Source organism: Bufo gargarizans, chromosome 3 (genome assembly GCF_014858855.1).
Source record: "Bufo gargarizans isolate SCDJY-AF-19 chromosome 3, ASM1485885v1, whole genome shotgun sequence".
Taxonomy (NCBI): domain Eukaryota; kingdom Metazoa; phylum Chordata; class Amphibia; order Anura; family Bufonidae; genus Bufo; species Bufo gargarizans.
In genome coordinates, this window is record NC_058082.1 from 450,981,046 (window position 1) to 450,996,375 (window position 15,330).

The 15,330-nt window shown below is 43.1% G+C and overlaps 1 protein-coding gene across 4 annotated transcripts in view; it reads right to left on the reverse strand.

The window, feature by feature from the left end:
- LOC122930293 (ras and Rab interactor 3-like) overlaps positions 1-15,330 on the reverse strand; it is a 43,109-nt gene that overhangs the window by 9,464 nt on the left and 18,315 nt on the right. For all 4 annotated transcript variants that reach the window (XM_044283551.1, XM_044283554.1, XM_044283553.1 and 1 more), the window contains 2 exons: positions 8,568-8,845; positions 4,220-5,002 (listed from right to left, as the gene is read on the reverse strand). In XM_044283551.1, coding sequence (XP_044139486.1) covers positions 4,220-5,002; positions 8,568-8,845 — 1,061 coding nt within the window. The remainder of the gene's footprint in view (positions 1-4,219; positions 5,003-8,567; positions 8,846-15,330) is intronic.

A 15,330-nucleotide genomic window follows, 5' to 3' on the forward strand; every position in this document is an offset into this window, starting at 1 on the left:
AAGTCTCTGCTGGCATTGTTAAACCACAGCCACATATCAGTTCTGAGAAAGAGTGTGGTGGCTTTATACAGAGGCTTCACTAAACCAGAGAAGATACATACAGTACATGTGAAATGGTAGCTTTAAAGGGCCCACAGACAATTACTAGAGCCAATTTCATATAAAGGGGTTCTCTGTCATTTTGATATTGATGGCCTATCCTCAGCAGGGACGGACTGGGAACTTGATTTGGCCCTGGAAAAAAAGCTAAAAGTGGCCCCAATTTTGTAGGTTAGTCCAAATTGAGGGTGTGGTATCACAAACAGATGGGGCCAATACAAGTTGGCAGGGTCAGTAATACAATTCCACAGACCCAAATACTACAGTCCAGCAGAAAATACCTCCCCAGAAGCTGTCCCTGTGTGGAGGCCATCAATAGCTGCTACATTCTGCCTCCTCCTCGAATTGTCTCTAATATGGATATGGAGCAGGGCGCTTAGGAGGTGAGATGTGGGCCACAACACCAAGCTAGCCCTATCTTTAGCATGTTACCCGAACTTACTGTAATAATGACCCCTATAGGTTTTCCAACAGTATGAACCCGGCCAGCGGCAGTAAAGAGATTTCGGATGGCACTCAGGACAGTCATTAATATGAAATCGGAGCTGGTCTGACACCCAGTATCCCGCTGATCAGCTATATGAAGATGCTGTGGCACCCCCTGAGTGCTTAGGCTTCTTAGTAGGCCTGTGACGTTACATTTATCAGTCACATGGCCTAGGAGCAGCTCAGTCCCATTTAAGTGAATGTGCCTGAGCTGCAATACCAAGCACAGCCACTAACAAATGGGCGGCGTTTGGTAAGCTGCGAGAAGGCCACGTGCTCAAAGGAGCGCCGGGGAGCTCTGTTCTTCTACAAACAACTGATTGGAGGAGTATGCGAGGAGTTGGACCCCGTTTGATCTCATGTTGATGGCTTATCCTGAGGATAAATCCTGGAGAACTTTTAAGTCAATAAAATAACTACAATAAATTGTTTTCCCCTTGTACAATGATACTTAAATTTATAGCCGTAGTAGTGAAGATTGTGGTACTTTCAGGCTATGCGGCGCATATGTCGCAGAAAAGTCGTGCAACATTTTTTAGAATAATATCCAACGGTGTCATCCTGCGACATGCCACGACTGCGACGCGACAGTCACAAACCTCAGTCGCAGCATGTCGCAGTGCGACACCATTGACAATCATTACGAAAAATGTTGCGTGACATTGTGTGACACCTGTCGCAGTGTAGCCCTAGCCTTACTAGCAGGAGTAATTTGAGTAATACAACAGGGCATCCATTAGGTCTAGGAGATCATATCCTCCACATTATCTATCCCAGCACATCAGCTCTTGGCACTTATGTACTTTAAATGGCTAAGGCCTCATTCACATTTCTGTTTTTCCCTGATGTGTGAAATGATGATGTACCCACAAATTTTAATATGCTTATTCACAAATCGGTATTTTTTTAATGACCTTGGGTCAGTGAGAAACCACGGAGACATCTACTGCTTTGGTCCACGATGCGGACCAAATGCGCCTATTATATGGGTCTATGGGTCCGTGTTTGGTCCGTTTTTTACTAACTACTAATGGGAGATGCCCTGGAAATAAACTTTTAGCTGGGCAGTGTCCTTGGAATACAAATAAAAAATGGAGGGCAAAAGGCATTGACCAAAGATGAAGATCTTCACGGATAAAACACATGGAAATGTGAAAGAAGTCTAAAGAAGTGCTGCAGTATTCCTGCATGATAACAGCTATATTAGTTGTCACTCTACTCTCCAAGAACAGATGTAACGTATATTGGAACATTTTAGTGAGAAAGCTAATTCTTCGACCATATAGACAAGCTCTGGGGTAGGGGGGTTACTCATTGAAGAGATCCAGCTGGTACATGGAGACTTACAGGAAATGTTCCATGGGAAAAAAGATGCAAATTATCTCTCCTCCAAACGTGCTAAATTGCATATCATATAGTTAAGTAAGACACAATGTACCTAGAGAAAAGTCCATTAATGTTTGTAACTTGCAACCCTCGATCAGTTATGAAAGTTAGTGCTGAACCAGACTGAATATCAAAAGGGAAACTGTCTGTTGTAGATATGACTGGTCACTATGCTTTTACCCTAGTGTCAGCTGCCAGTGAAATGACCCTATCACTAAGTTCTTGTAATGCTCCTGACAATTCTGGTGCCACCAGTGCACAATATTATCCACAGCCGCTAACTTGCCACCCAGCCAGTATCTCGCCGGAAAGGCCGGTATTTTAGTGGCCCTGCCAGTGTCTGTAATTTTTTTTTTCTACCAGCAATATTAATTGCCGGTATTTTTCTACAAGCACTGTTACTAATGAGCGCTTCCACTGTGGAGCACTCATTAGTACAGCTTTTAGCCCCACCCACACACACACACACGTGTTAATAAAAAAAAAAAAAAGAACTCACCACCTCCATTTGCTCACGCTGTGGGGAAAACTGGCTGCTGACTGGAGGACAGGACCTGTGAGACATCATCACGCTACAGAGCAGGTCCTGTCCTGAGCTTCCAGTCAGCAGTGAGTGCGAGCAAAAGGAGGAGGTGAGTTTTTTTTTTTTTTTGCAGAAGCAGAGAAGGCGGCACTAATGGGGGCATTACTGTTATTGGGGGAACTAATGAGGGCATTATTCTTACTGGGGGCACTATTATTGGGGGCACTAATCGGGGCATTATTCTTACTGGGGGGCACTAATGGGGGCATTACTTTTACTGGGGAGCACTAATAGGAGCATTATTCTTACTGGGGGGCACTAATGGGGGTATTACTATTACTGGGGGGCACTAATGGGAGCATTATTCTTACTGGGGGGCGCTAATGGAGGCATTAATTGTGGGGCACACTAATGGGGGCATTACTATTACTGGGGCACTAAAGGGCGCAATATTAATTCTGGGGGATGTTAATGGGGGCATTAATATTATTGGGGAGCACTAATGGGGGCATTATTAATTTTGGGGGGCACCAATGGGGGCATTACTATTACTGAAGACACTAACGGGGGCAATATTTATTCTATGCAGCAGTAATGGGGGCTATATTAATGCTGGGAAGCACTAATGGGGGCATTATTAATTCTGTGTGGCACTAATGGGGTTGTTATTATTACTGGGGGCACTAATGAAGGCATTAATATTAGTGTTAAGCCACACCTACAACCACACCCCCTGTGGGTGTGGCTTAACTTGGCAGGTATTTTTTGTTGGGAAAGGTGGCAACCCTACTGGTGGGGCACATGTGGCTCCTAAGCTAGTGGTTGGCTTAGAATCAGGATTTATAAAATTGGAGTATGTTACTTGTTTTTTGTTATCCTTTTAACTACTTGCCATTACTGAGCAGACATTTTACAAGGATATGGGGTAAAACAAATTTGAGTTCATGAAAATCAAATAAAGCAAAAATATGGCTAAAGGGTGAAGTTGCCATGTAACAACTGTATGTGTACAGGCAGCCAAGCAATATTATGGATTTTGCAATAAATGTATTTACATGTAAATGTCATATAAATTCCTGCCTTACATGTTAATGCCTGAATTGCTGAATTTTTATGAGGACCTTTTTGATGTCAAAAAGTGTGGAGAGATCCATTCCATCACAGAACGATCCATTTCACTTCCAGCTAAGCTGAGGGTTTTATACAGATATCATGATGTACTCTCTAGTTTAACACAGGACTGTAGTGAAAACTAATCTTTCCATGCAGGATGAACCAGGAATGTATGTTAAAATGAATGGGCTTCCATAACTCTCATATGAGCTCGCTTGAATGTCTCCATAGTTCCATCCACCTCTGGACACTGCATTCCTTGCAGGAAAGGACCGGGGGTGAAAGGATGGGGGGGGGGGGCATTTTAAAGACAGACGGGAATGACATCTAACATACATTTATAACATATCCTATAAAGATGAGAATACTCTTTTAAAGGGGTTGGCCAGCCACCAAAAAATTTGTGTAGTATAATAAAAGATGCAATATTCACCATACCAATCACCTGCCACTCCTGTTACAAAGCTTTCTAGGTTCAGCAGTTGTCTCTGTACTTCGTAGCCCCCTAGATCTGGACAAGTGACACTGCAGCCACTTTAGCTTCTGAACAACCCCTTCTATAAATAATTTTATATATATATATATATATATATATATATATATATCTCTTACCAATTGTTGACTCATCCATTTCTTGATGTTCCACATGCTCCCAAATTTCATTGCTCACAAGCAGGTAACTCTTCATGTTGGTGATCTGCTGACGTAGGGCTTGTAACATTTCCATGGTAGAGATGTACTGTACAGATCTCTTTTTCATATTACTTATAAATGTTTGAGCCGCACTTCCAAGATACGTTGATGAGTCTTCTGCAAGCAACTGGATTCTGTTTCCAAGATGTTTCTCATTGGAAATAAGTCCAGTGAGTGCAGTGCTAACTGCTAGAAGGCTATGTCTAACCATGTCTCCAAGTCCATGAGAATGTGTCTTCTTGTGCCTCAAGGTACTGTGCTCCCCTTCTTCTTCAATACTGCTGATGGAAACAGAGTCCATTTCTGGCAATGGTGGCAGTAAAAAGCTGTCTGATGAGTTCAGAGAAGAGTCTGAGCTTGATTTTGTCAAAGAAGCGCCTGAAATATGTTCGTGTTCTTCAATCCATGAAACTCTGTGGGGGATGAGTGAATGTCTCTTTCTGTGGGCCTTCTGAAGTGTACTTTCTATGTCAATGGAGCCTTCCTCTGGATTTTGGCTTTTGTTGGATCCATGTCGCATCCTTATGACAGATTTCCTAAGAAACGTTGAATTGCGGAAATGTGGCTTTAAATGGTCTTGACCTTCACAACTCTCACTTTCTGTTGTCTCTGGAGTATTTAATGTGTAAGAGTCTTCCCTGCTGGGTGCTTTATAGACATTTGGTGGTTCTTCTGTATCACTGTGTTCGTGGCCATTTATATCTAGAGAAATAGTATTTAGTCAAAGATGTTTAAATTAGTACACTACTGTTTGGCAGTATTGTCTACACTAACATTGAATCATATGGTATCTGATAATGGACCTAGGATTAGAGTATTTTATGAATACTGCCTTAACGTTTTTATTAATTAAAGTAGTTGTCTGTACTCTTAATTTTTAATCTTTAATTAAAAATGCTCTGCACGGTGTAAAATAATAAAATAAATCATATTTACCATATTGATCCCTTGTTCCTATGCTGGTCTCAGCTTCCTGTTCCCTCTCAACACATAGGAAATGGCTGCTCAGCCATTCACAGACTGCATCCACTGACTGGCTATGTGGTCCTGCATGTCAAGTGGGACCAAGTAGCAGAGACTGGCATGGAGCAGTTGGGAAAAGGGTTGTCCCACAATTAAATATATAGTCATGAAAAACATAGTGTGTGTGTGTGGGGGGGGGGGGGGGGGGGGTTATTATTTGCGTTGGTTTTGGTGTAAGTTTTAAGTCTGTCTTTTCTTTGTGAGGTTGCGCCAAATTTATGAAGTAGCGCCCAGTAACAATATATTTGGCGCAAGTGCAATGTGGTGTACATTTATGAGCTCTTTACAAGTTTTGCCTAATGCCACCAGGTATAAGTCAACATGTAACCCTTTAAATAGGCCTTGAAAGATGACTTTGATAACAAATAAGCCATCACCTTCTCTGCAGACAGCTGTTTCAGGGTGAGAACCCCTCATCAGTATAGAGCAGAGAGTACTGGTTTAACTGGGTGAGAGGCCTAAGCTTGTTGATAACTCATTTGCTTCCCTTTCTTCCATAGATGGTTTAACTGGGTGAGAGGCCTAAGCTTGTTGAGAACTCATTTGCTTCCCTTTCTTCCCAAGATTCCAAAGTATGGCCTATAAGCCTTTTCACTCCGATAAAGGCACTTTCCCCAAGGAGAGATAGTACCCCCAAATCCTGACTTAGGCCTCTCACCCAGTTAAGCCAGTACTCTCTGCTCTGCACTGAAGAGGGGCAATCACCCTGAAACAGCTGTCTGCAGATAAGGTGCTGGCTTATTTATTATCCAAGTCATTTCTCAATGCCTGAGATAAAGGGTCAAACATTGGCTTATAGGACAGTTAAGAGCTCATTTGCATCCCTTTCTTCCCAGAATTTATGAGGAGCATGTATGGCCTATAAACCTTCTCATGCCAATTAAGGTACTCTTCCCAAGGAAATATAGTACCCCCCAAAACCTGACATAAAGGTGTTCTAATCTGAAATCCTGACCTACTATTCACTCGCTTCTAAAAGTAGTGAAGGTCGCTGCTTCTCGGCCTTTTGGCTAAGATCAAGTCTATTGTCTGTTCTTATCAGTTCTGGAGGTTGCCAGTCCAGGCATGGGATCCAGCCGGTTCTCTCCGGTTCTGCCGAACCGTTTGTTAAAATTACAGGCGGTTCGCAGGACCGGTGAGAAGCAGGGATCCCGACCCGGTCCTGCAGCTGCGCCTGCACCAGTGGCGTAGCTATAGGGGTGGGGGCGGAGCGGAAGCCGAGAGGAGAGGCCCTGTGTGACGCGCACTGTGCAGGGCAGCTGGGCAGGCGAAGTGAGGAGGGGCCGGGGGAGCGGCTTCAGTTGAGGTGCGACGCAGGACTTAGTCACGTACCTCACTGTGACCTCCTGCGGCGGATCTCGCGAGATGACGCGATGACGCGGCGCGGGAAGGCACAGTGAGCGAGGCATTGGTGACCGCCTGTACCAGGATGCCACAAGCTGTGAAGGAGAGAGAGGTAAGTATTAATTATTTCTCCTAAGCAGGTGCCTACTCCACCTTCCCCTCATCCTGACCCAATGTTTAGATTCTTTTAGCCAAACAAGAGTTATGGATGGGGTTGATGACAATATTTAAGGTGGCCACACACAGGGAAACACATCTATTTTGCCCACAGAGTAAGAGCAGCTTTTTTAAGCGGTACTCCACTATGTAATGGCCCCCTCTTTATTATTAATATAATGGCCCCCTCTTTATTATTAATGTAATGGCCCCCTCTTTGTTATTAATGTAATGGCCCCTCTTTATTATTAATGTAATGGCCCCCTCTTTGTTATTAAAGTGGGGGCCATTATATTAATAATAAAGAGGGGGCCATTATATTAATAATAAAGAGGGGGCCATTATATTAATAATAAAGAGGGGGCCATTATATTAATAATAAAGAGGGGGCCATTATATTAATAAAAAAGAGGGGGCCATTATATTAATAAAAAAGAGGGGGTCATTATATTAATAATAAAGAGTGGGCCATTACAGTAATAACAAAGAGGGGGCCTAAGGCTTTTTAAAAGTTGAGTGGTATGTGTGTAGTGTATATATAGTGTATTTGTGTGTAGTGTATATATGGTGTATGTAAATATGTCGTGACTGTGTTGCATATATATGGTGTATGTAAATATGTGTCATGACTCGTGACGCGCTGCGTATCCACCGCTGAGTAGGGAACCTGTTGTTAAAAATTTGAATCCCACCCCTGTGCCAGTCCTCCGGAATGTAGGGCAGAGAACCACACGGCATACCTAGGGCTTACGGCCTGGGACCAATGCATCCAGTGCTAGGTGACCAAGGGCTCTGCCAGATCTAAATCAGGGGCTGGGAATGTTTGAAAGCCTGAGGTGCAGAAGTGCCCCAGGAGTGGTGACCATGGGGTGCCTGAACTCACTGGGGGTGGGAGCCCACTGAGTGATGGCACATTTGCACGCACTCCACTTTCTCACATTTTTGAGCCCGACACACCTCTTTGCCGTCAGACCTGGTGTAAGGAGGAGGAATTTTTATAATTCCGTCCGGATGGCCCAGCTGAGTCTCAGCACACATTCACTATTTATTTAGTTTTTTGTTCTCTGTGTGTTCACTTTCTACGTTTATTTGTCACAAGAATTTCTTGGGTTGCGGAGCCCTTACAGGTACCCCCATAGAGGTCTAGGGGGTTGTGTGTGGACATCCCGGTTTCTCACCCCCCTGCAAAACCCCAGACTTAGTAGCCTAGCTCCATGCCAACACTCTGGGTGGCAGCCTAGGTGAAGCTGTGGCAGATGTCTGCTTGTCGTTTAGCTCCATTAAATGGGGCTAAATCATGTGCAGAAAGTGCTGTGGAGTACTGTCAAGATCTACAGTGTGAACGTACCCTTGCAGTTCTGTAGCACGAAGCATATGGGTTGGTTCTTCTCTGTACCCTATTTTCCAGTTTACATATAGAATTAATCTACTCAGAAAGCTGACAATGTAAACTAATTTTATTTGTGATCCTTACTGGATCCTAATTCACAGCCTGTATTATAGTCCACAGCTACATTCACAGTCCTGCAGGACGTAGAGCAGAAGTCTCCCAGCTCTCCCTGGCAATGGAGGTGTAGTCTATAACAGGTACTGTTCAGTAATCATTGCAGGAGTAGCAGTTACTAGCATTAGTGGAGCTCAGCTGATAGCGGTGTGAATAATTGGGGCTATTATTAGGGCTTTAGTCATGTTATTAAGTGGCCAATTCTATGAATCTAATGTATCATACTAGGGTTCCACCTACCTTCCATTGCTGGTTCAAGGTTCATTTGTTCAAGCTTTCTTTGAAAACACCAGGGCACACTCTCTCTTTTTTCTTTACCAGAGTTATCAGACATATGTGTGAGCCAATTGTCTCCATGTTCATGCAGATATAGTGGATTGATGATAAAGAGAGCGCCATTGTCTGATGTCACCTGTATAGAACAGAACTGCTGTTCCTGTTTGTTGCTCTGTGTCACATCCAGTTTCATGCTCTGTATGTAAGATTCTCTAGGTAATTCATGTACGCCCTCCAGATTCCTGAATTTAAGTTCCGTAAAGTGAGACAGAGTTTGGTTTTAGTTGCTAACATCATCAAGAACATACAACCCATATGTGTAACTCTACCTTTCTCTCATCTGTCCACAGTACATAGTTCCATAAATGCTGGTATTTGCCTAGGGGTTTCTGAGCAAGCTTTAGTCTTGCTCCCGATATTCTTTCTCGATAGCAAAGGTTTTCCTTTGACTCACCTTCCACGTAGATCTAATTTGTTCCTGTTTATAATGGCACTTTCATGCATTCTAACTTTGGTAAAAGATACCTGTAGGTCCATGCTCAAATCCTGGACTTTTGTAAGAATTCTTTCAGTATCTTGCTCTCTGTTTTTAAGTTAAACTTGCTGGTATGGCTTGACCTGAACAAGATAGTAGCTGTTTAACACTTTCCCTCCCCTTTAGGCATTTTTTTGCTATATACAGAAATCTATTAAAAAATGGCAGGAAAAAAAGGATTGGACCCAGAACATGCTGTAATAAAAAAAAAATGCATTTTTTTTTCCATACCTCTATCCACCCAAAAAAATAATAAAGCTTTTCACCACAGTATAGGCACCCCAAAATGGCGCAACACAACCTGCCCCACAAAAACAAGCCCCTGATATGTCTACGTCAATGGAAAAAAAAAATTGGAAAGTAAAAATAGGCCCCTTTTTTTAAGTAGTTATCCTGTTTTTTTATTTTGATGGCTAATCCTCAGGATGGGCCCTCAATATAAGATTAGCACCGGACCTCAGTGTCACAGTTCCGTCCTTTGTTTAGTGGATGGCGCAGGTAACTACAGCGCTGCTCCTATTGAGATACGTTAGGGCGGTGCTGCAGTTACTAGCTCCGTCCACTGCACAATAGACAGGTAACAGCTGATAGGTGTTAGACCCTATCCTGAGGATAGACCATCAATATCAAAATCCTGGGCAACCCTCTGGGGTTAGAATCATGTGGGCTGAATGATGTCTAATAGTTTGGAGATCATAATCTTTCAAAGATCAAACTGTGGTCATATCAAATTTCTTGCTAAAATTTTCACACAGTTAAATTTCACCAATGAAAGCTGTGAGTGCATTATACATTATTACATATAAGGATGTACTTACTTTATCCACAGAAGGAAATCTCATATTGCTGAATTATTACATAATTGTAAGATCACTTAGTTGTGTTTTTGTTCACTTTTATCTGTGCATGTTTAAATGGAAATTAAATACTGATATGGCCACATATGTAAAAACTAAAAACATTTACATGGGACTCTCTTTCACCTGACTGTAATATAGATGATAGATAGATAGGATAGATAGGATAGATATGATAGATATGATAGATATGAAATAGATACTGTAGATAAATAGATAAATAGATAGAAAAAGCAAAAAGCAGCAAACAAAAAAGATCCGCCTTGTATAAACATTGAAAAAAGAGGCAGCACTCCAAAAATTGTGAAGAAAAAGTGGATGTCTTTATTCAGCCATGCATCAGCTAATGCATGGGTGAATAAAGACATCCACTTTTTCTTCACAATTTTTGGAGTGCTGCCTCTTTTCTTACCGTTTAGATAGATAGCGGTATCTGGATAATACATATATGATAGATACATAGATTGCTTGCCTATGAGGTTAGAGAAGTTGGAGGCTGGAAGAAGATGACTTCCTAACCACTAATGTGTTTTTATTAACAATATGTATTACTTCTTCTTTCCAGGTTAGTTTAAGGAAGTACTACATCATATATTTAGTGGGCAATCCCAAAATATATTCTACATCCATTATGTAATTGGGAGTAGAAACTACTGCTTTAACTACTTTCTCCTACTAACAGGCGTATAAAATATGTCCCAACTGAAAAGGAGCACACATTACAATGTATTAACTTGCTGAAACTGGCTGAAAAAATGTTACTGACTTTGTATCCCATGAACCCATATTCTTGCATCTCTTGTCGAGCAAAACATTTTGTAACACATTGTTAAAGAGAACCTTTTGTGGCCACCCCATTCCCAGGTGATCAGGAATGCTGGTTCTGGTGCCTAATTGGGACAGTGGATAGCCAAGGGGCTGGCCACCAGCACTTATTCCTCAAGTGGAAGTGACCTTCGCTGCTCTGACATTGTCCAATCTGCTCACATGCTGCATGGTCTTGCAAGAGGTACCTTATCTCACTGTGTTCTCACTGTGGCACAGCATCCGGCACAGCACTGGGGAGGGACACACAGCCAGCACCAACTGACGCTGGTCACTGTCTCCTTGGTTATCCCATGCCTATTAGCAAATCAGGTGCCAGCACTGATTGCAAAGAAAAAAAATTGTGGAGTAGAATGGAGGTAGGTGAATTTTAAACAGGTGACATGCTCTCTTTAGGGGGCTGGTCACATATTTTTATTAATAAAAAAAAAAATTCTAAAAACACTTTGTCCGACATCATTCTACAGTGCATAACACTAAAGAGTACAAACTTTTAGCTGCAATAAACCAAACAACAACAAAACTAAATAGCTCAACACAACTAATATAACAAGTGTTTCTCTAAATTTAACACAAAATGCCACTTTTGATGACTTCTGCAGCCAAAAGAGTGGTCCAGAAAGCTAACAGGCTGTTGCCATGAACAGACAAGGAAAGGGCTACTAAAAGATGGTAAAGGCGCTCGCTGAAGGTGATCCTAGTAATACAGCTGGCAATCATACCTGAATGTTTCAGAAAAGTAAAACTATCACTGGCTGACACCATATTCCTGAAGAGACAGGTGGTCAAAAAGCCTTAAGTGACAGCAAAAGACCTGCAGCAAAGTTTGCTGGCAACAGGCACTGGGATTTCATTTTGCACAGAAGGGCCGAATGCACACGGCCGTGGAACACGGACGTGAGCGGTCCGTGGTACCCCGGCCTGGCATCCTGCTGACAGCAGGAGCGCACGGCGTCATTGGTTGAGCTGCCTAGGTGGTTGAGGGAACGGAATCTTACTACACATTACACTCTGACACTCGCATATACTACACCTTGGTGAGTTTTACTGTCGGGCTGCTAAGCCATAATGGCATATCATAGGATCGAATCACTACCATCTATTGTAGAGCAGTTGGATGTGTAGTGCAACCTTACCCACCCTGGGCAGCTTTGCAAGTGGTGGTAACCAGTCCTGCTCACATTCTAGTAACTGACAGCCTTTTTAAGTCATCCCCAGAGAACCCCTTTAAAGATGTACACTTCTACTGACCCGAGAAATTTTGACTCTAATATGCTCAAAACCATATCAATATGCCACAGAAGTTTTGGGGTTCTGTTCTGTAGAGAGATGAAACAAAATTGAACTTTTCTGGCCTTTGGACTGCTGGAGGAGGAAGAATGGAACATACACTTAAAAGAACACCCTGTCTACAGTGAAGCATGGTGGTGGCTCAGTGATTCTCTGGGCCTGCTCTACTTCTTTTGCCAACTGAGACGTGCATCAGGCCATGAGTAATGGGCTATGGTTTCTCATGAATGTTGCCAGAACTGGTGTCTGGCTATTCATCCAATTTGCAAAAGGGTGATCTTGTCATGCATTATCACTGCAGCCAGTCATTGCCAGCAGTGGTCATGTCACCCGGAGTCAAACCAGATGTTGACACTGGGAGACTCAGGAGCTCCAGAGCTGGGGGGCAGTGATAGAGCCACCTGTCTCTGCAGTCATCGGTGCACCAATGGAGCCGGAAACCCAGAAGCCGGGCTCAAGTAAGTATGATTGCCACTGCAGGTCCAGCCACACTGTGGGGTCTGTAGAAATATAATCAAACAATAAATCCAAATGGATGAAATAAATGTGTCTTTATTAGGGTGGGTTTTTAACAGCATTTTTGTGGTGTTTTTGCAGTAAAGACATCAGGTTCAGATGTTAGCTGAAAGTCCATGGGAAATATGTAATGCCGGATGAATGTATATAAACATTGATTTACATTTTTTCACTAAATCATTTAAAGGAAACCAATCACCTGGTTTGGGGCCACTGTGACTTGCAGCTATTATATTTCTGATGTGCCATTCTGGTGTAAAAAAAAAAAAAAAAAAGCCCCCCTATTCCAAGCACCAGAGGGTTCAAGGAACCACTTTTTCTATCACAATCTTCTATTTTCAATGACACATCAGAAGATAAATTGTAGGTCACGTATCAGCTTTGCAGAGATTCTATCTTTCACAGCAAAAAAAAATTAATATTAAACCAAAGCTCTCATTATACAATGCTGGCCTGGGTGGCATATTACGGGTAAGGTACACTGTACTATTGTCAGCATAGAAAACATTACACTGTAAGGCTTAGAGGCACCTACTAAAGCAGGGATGCTCAACCTGTGGCAGTCCAGCTGTTCTAAAACTACAACTCCCACCATGTCCTGCTGTAGGCTTTGAGCTGTAGGTTGTCTGTACTAAAGAATACAGTATTCATTTACCGCTGGCTGCGGTTTCTATCTGACTATACACCGAGGCCATTAGTCACTAGTGGAGCAGACAAGGGTCCATTGTGTTTTTGTTAGAGACTATTATACAAATGGCAAAATGTTAGAAACTATTAGTTGTGATACATAGGGGAAATCTGGAAATACTTTCAGAGGATTAGATAATAGGTTATTTTATATTCATAGGGGACACGTCTTACACTAACTGTAACCATGCAAGGCAAGTTTAAGGGGTTGGCAAACTAGTCAATGGCCCAGGGACTCCCTTTGAACCCCAGGAATAAACTAAAGTCACCCAACATTATATATTTGTATTGCTTGGGAACTGAATTCCATTACTTAAGTGGGAATTATTATTGCAGTATTATGTGGGCCCCTTACATGATTCTGCAATTCAGTTTTGTGACGGTCACGTACACTATACACAGGGGGGAGGATAGTGACCACTGCACTCCACCCTCACCCCTGGCCCTGCCTACTTGCCTCGCAAGTCCTAATGACAGGTGACAACTAGACGACAGTCCCTAACTTGGGATACGTGCTGGGAAGACAGACAAGACAAATAACGGAACGTGAACGGACCGGGTCAATACCTAGAGAGCTACGCAGTACTAAGGAATGAGCAGGGAATAGTCAGGAAAAGCCGAGGTCAAATACCGGAGAGAAACAAAGTACAACAGAAGTCAGCAAAGAATCATCAGGTGGAAGCCGGGGTCAGGATACCAGGAGAGATGCGCAGTACAGGAGAAGCAGGCAAAGGATCGTCAGGGAAGAGGGTCAGGTAGTATTCAGTAGGCCAACAAATAGCCAGGAACCTAGAATTAACAGGCAACCTGTGGCCAGCAGGCTGCCTGTATTTATAGTGGGGAGTGAGGGTCATGTGACGTGGCCAGCATCACATGACCGACAGACCAACCAGTCGAGCACCGAGTGATCAGCTCGGCGCTCAAGGCAGACCTAGGAGCAGGGAGCCTCCCAGCTAGCAAAGCCACCCTGGGAACGAGGCCAAACACAGATCCTCGCTCCCGAAGCTAAGCAGCAGGTCTACGGCTGATGGGAGACCGAGTGCGCCTTTGGCACCCCGTGACAAGTTTGTATGTTTTTGCAGTATACAATAGTACAGTATAGTGTGGGCTTTATATGGCAACATTATTGTATTGGTAGTAAGGACCCACATTCTCTAATACCTGTCCTGCAACCATGAGAGATTTTCAGTAGATGGTCACCATACCATTAGGAACATTATCACATCTGCTTACTTACAAATAATACCACGTGATAGAAATACCTAAAGAAAGCAACAAAGTAAACATACAAAGAGAAATATTCTAAATAAAGCAAAACGAATCCATTTATATAACAGATGGTAGACCTCAAATGGCTTTTCCTAGACTTGTATACTGATGAGCTATCCTCTTGATAGGTCATAAGTTTCTGATCGGTTAGGGTCTGACACCCTGGAGATGACATTGGCGCTCGCAGTAGTGCAGCAGCCTTCTTGCAGCTTTGCCCAGGCCATATGATATCACATTTATTGGTCACATAGCCTATGCACAGCTCATCCCCTTTAAAGTGAATGGAACTGAGCTGCAATACCAGGCACAGCCGCCACTCAATGTATTGCAGTGTGCTTGGTAAGCTGAGAGAAGGTCACTGCGCTACTTTGAGTCCTGGCGTCTTCTCAAACAGCTGATCGACAGGGATCCTGGGTGTCGGACCCCCATAGATCAGATATCCAGGTGATAGGTAATCAGTATAAAAGTCTCGGAAGACCCCTTTAAAGGTTTTCTTCAGATCAGAATGGGTTGAAAAAAAAAAGTACTACTCACATCCACCAATCTCGTTCCATTCTGACACTGGTCTAGTTTCTGCCACTTTCCACTCCCTATCCCAACTTGACCTACCGGAAATGGCTTGAAATGCCAGAAATGCCATTCAGCTAATCAGTGGCCAAGCCTCCCCGGCATTTCCAGTGTGTCGTGCCAGGACAGGAAGTGCAGAGCAAGAGGGACCGGAAGAGCCTCAGAACAGCAGCAGAGTTAA